The 3,545-nt window shown below is 37.7% G+C and overlaps 1 protein-coding gene across 1 annotated transcript; it reads left to right on the top strand.

Moving 5' to 3' along the window:
- Positions 1-250: 250 nt before the first annotated feature.
- znf706 (zinc finger protein 706) lies at positions 251-2,667 on the top strand. Its single transcript, XM_073858178.1, has 3 exons — positions 251-379; positions 1,390-1,395; positions 1,982-2,667. The coding sequence occupies exons 1-3, from the start codon at positions 252-254 to the stop codon at positions 2,076-2,078; spliced, it is 231 nt and encodes a 76-aa protein (XP_073714279.1). The 5' UTR covers position 251; the 3' UTR covers positions 2,079-2,667.
- Positions 2,668-3,545: the final 878 nt, after the last annotated feature.

Below are 3,545 nucleotides of genomic sequence, written 5' to 3'. Positions count from 1 at the left end.
CCACTTGATGTTGAGTTTACCTTCTGTTTTCTTCAAAACAATGAAATGACGGAAACATGCCCGGGCTCAGATCAGTCAAAGTACAGTGCGAGTGCGTGCTTCTGGGGGGAAATCGAGACGGGAGACAATCGCGCTCGGGCACGGTTTGGTTTGGTTGGGTATGATATGAGTGCGACCCCTAACCTGGATTTCACAGACAGGGTCACATATCTTGTCATGTCATTAACATCAATATGTTACCATTCAACAGTATGGCTCGTGGACACCAGAAAATTCAGTCTCAGCAGAAAAATGCTAAGAAGCAGGCAGACATCAAGAAATCCAAAGGCCATGACCAGAAGACGGCAGCGAAAGCAGCGCTGGTGTTCACATGTGCTGTGTGCAGGGTGAGTGGCAATTATAGCTATTTATTTGTACCCCAACACATCACCCTTATGGTGCATTCACACGGGGCGTAAGCGCTAATGCTTCCTATTCATTTTTAATGGGTGACGTCATGCGTTGCCAAACTGAATTGTGGATCTGTCGGAGCCGCGTTAGTGCCGTTGCTCACTGCAGAAGTTGAACATTTCTTAACTTTTCAAGCGGCAACGCGTGCGTCAGCCAATCAGATCGCCTTATGCAAATAACCTAGGCAGATCCAGCCAATTACGTTTATGAAAGACCGGAGCATGTGTAGCGGCCACTGTGATTGGCTGTTGGCCTCGCTTCAGACAAGCCTTCCGTTAAGCGTTAACGCTTATGCCCCGTGTAAATGCACCGTTAGCGGTGACTTTACAGTTTGCCAACATAATAACAGATTTCTTGTAAGATATAATTTTTTGTACTACATATCAGTGAACACACGAGAAGGAGCCCTTCATTTTTCAGCACATAGAGATATTGTGTCAATATAAAAGTGATTTGACATAAGGGTGTGTGTTGCGAATACTTTACTGTCACGTTGAAACTTGTTTCTAACAGTGTGAGTTACTTGATTGTAGCTAACCAATAATGCTTGTTGGTACACCTACTACCAATCAACACGAAGTGAAATCAAAAAGATGAATCATGAAACTGTAAAATGTACAGTTTACTTTAGTAGTGTGTTGTCGTTCTGCATTAAATGTTATTAAGCTTATGTACTGTAGGTAGATATGAAGATGCAAAAGCCCCTAAATGCCACCTCTGTCAAAAATTAGATAATGATATTAACCGAATGCGCTTGGCACGTATTATACTTTCATCAAATACCTACCGGTATACTTCAAATTTGCTTAATCCCAGCCTCAAGCTATTCAAAAATACCGGTTTGTGGTAGAATCCGTTAAACGCCACTGCGTTTTTTCATCAAAGTCTTCAAAGTGCACAGAGGAAAAATAGGATGGACGACGCTGCGTGTACATCAAGGTGCAAGTGTTTTTCCCCAGACCAAACCAACTGATAATGACGTTCGGTCATTACCAAATATCATCGACTAGTATTTGATAAGTTATTGCAGCTCTAGTGGAGATTTTTGCATGTACTTAAGAGGATTTTGTTGCGAAAGACAAATCATCAAATTTGTTAAATACCAATGAAATAAATAAGTGGGGTTTATTCATTGCCACCTATTGATTGCCATCAAAATACAATATCTGAACCTAAATATAAGAGCCTGATAAAAATGCTTATTATTTACAGGAAAACATGTCAGACTCAAATGGTTTTATATCTAAACTATTTTTATAATTACAGTTGGGAGAACTGCTTTACATTATTCCTTTTGCACTGATGTAGGTCTAATGATATAGCTTATTAGCTTATAACTGGATAATTTAACAATAAACATTACTACATGGTTATATTTAATATCTAAACCATGATGCTGCTGCAAAGACAGTCCTAATATTTGGAATGATGTTCACAGGCTACATGAAATAAGATCAATTTAATTTTGACTTTTTATCTGATCAATCAAATTAAAATTGTAATATTATCTTTCTTGCTTTTCTTCCTGCAGGTCACAAATGCCAGATCCCAAAACCTTCAAGCAACATTTTGAGAGCAAACACCCCAAGAGCCCCCTTCCCCCAGAGCTGGAAGGCGTGGAGGCATGAATTGACCAAGACCAGAGGTTACTGTATAAAACTTCATAATAAGAGTCCTGATCTCAATGTTATGGTTGGCATTCTTATCTGAGTTTTATACATATAACCTCACCTCTAATAGTCCCATGGTTCAAAGACTGATGATGTTTAGCTTTTGAGATAAATTCATAGAACACTACCAGTGATTTTGTCAATTAATCATCTATAACATACATTTGGTAGACATATTTGTCATGCTTTTTGCTTGTTAGGTAGAAGATAGATGAGTGAATAAAATTGGAAAATGAACATCCTAATACTTCACATTAAGCCTGGGCAAACATTTTATTTAATTTTCTAATTTAATAACTGAAAATCTCTTTTAGTTCACTTCTAACTTGATTCTGTATACTGAAAACTGGAATCTTGTATGTCTATCTGAAATCACTGGATGTGCCCGAGGTGACTGTATTTTTAATTTAATGTTGCTGCAGAACTTCTTATTTCTCTCTGGAATTCTCAGACAATACGCCTCAATGTTTGATATTTCTGCTTAAGCCACCTGGTTTCAACACCAATGTAATATATCTCTTTAATAAAGTTTAACTTTGTTTAAAAAGTTGTGAGATGTCTACGAGCACTACGAGAAGTATCATCATAAACTCTTCTGACAGTATTATGATTTTCTTTTTGCCAACAGTGCTGTGTTATTGTAAATAAAAGCGTTGAAAATCCTGTTTCAGTTACAGTGGAACAAAATGTCAGAAGCAGGAAAGCAGATGCATTTCTAGGGCAGTAAATATGGATCCTTACCCTGCCAAGAACACAGCAGGTCACAAAATTCCACTTATGCCAGTGTGTAAATTGGATCGAGATTATTCCAGATCATATGTTTAAGTCACATTAAGTTTAGTCAATGAATACTAGTAATCTACTATAGTTTACTAATTTAGCAATCCTTGGTTTATTATGGAATTGTGGGTTTGTATTAAAATTTGTTTACATGGCTTACAAACGCAGAACATTGCAACATGCCTACAAAGATTTAATGGTCTCAAATGAAAAGGTTTAAAAAAGGTTAAAGGGATAGTTCTCCCAAAAATTGACAAATCTGTCATTTACTCAATTTGTTCCAAACCTGTATAAATGTATATATTTTGAGCAATGTTTGTAACCAAACAAGTTTTGGAGCACTGTAGACTTCCATAGTACTTTTTCCTATAGAAGCCAATGGTGCCCCAAAACCAGTGGCGGCCGGTGACTTCTTTATTCGAGGGCGCTCGATGCGAAGTTCGTCACAACATGTGTGTGGTTCGTAATTTCAAAATATGTGTTTTTGAAATCGAGTTGTCCTATGCATCACGTGTCTTGTCAAAATAAGTGCCTGTTGCAGACGCGTCTAAAGGGTTTATGATAAAAGAGATGATCGCCCAGATACTCGCATAATCTCATGCGTAATCAGAGTTTACTGTCAAATGTGCAGTGTGTAAATTTTCT

Source organism: Misgurnus anguillicaudatus, chromosome 20, assembly GCF_027580225.2.
Source record: "Misgurnus anguillicaudatus chromosome 20, ASM2758022v2, whole genome shotgun sequence".
NCBI classification, from domain to species: Eukaryota; Metazoa; Chordata; class Actinopteri; order Cypriniformes; family Cobitidae; genus Misgurnus; species Misgurnus anguillicaudatus.
The sequence above is the reverse complement of the archived record's forward strand: the minus strand, read 5'-3'. Positions and strand labels throughout refer to the sequence as shown.

Coding starts and splice junctions, on each gene's coding strand:
- znf706 (XM_073858178.1), top strand. CDS start 252: ATGGCTCGTGGACACCAGAAAATTCAGTCTCAGCAGAAAAATGCTAAG.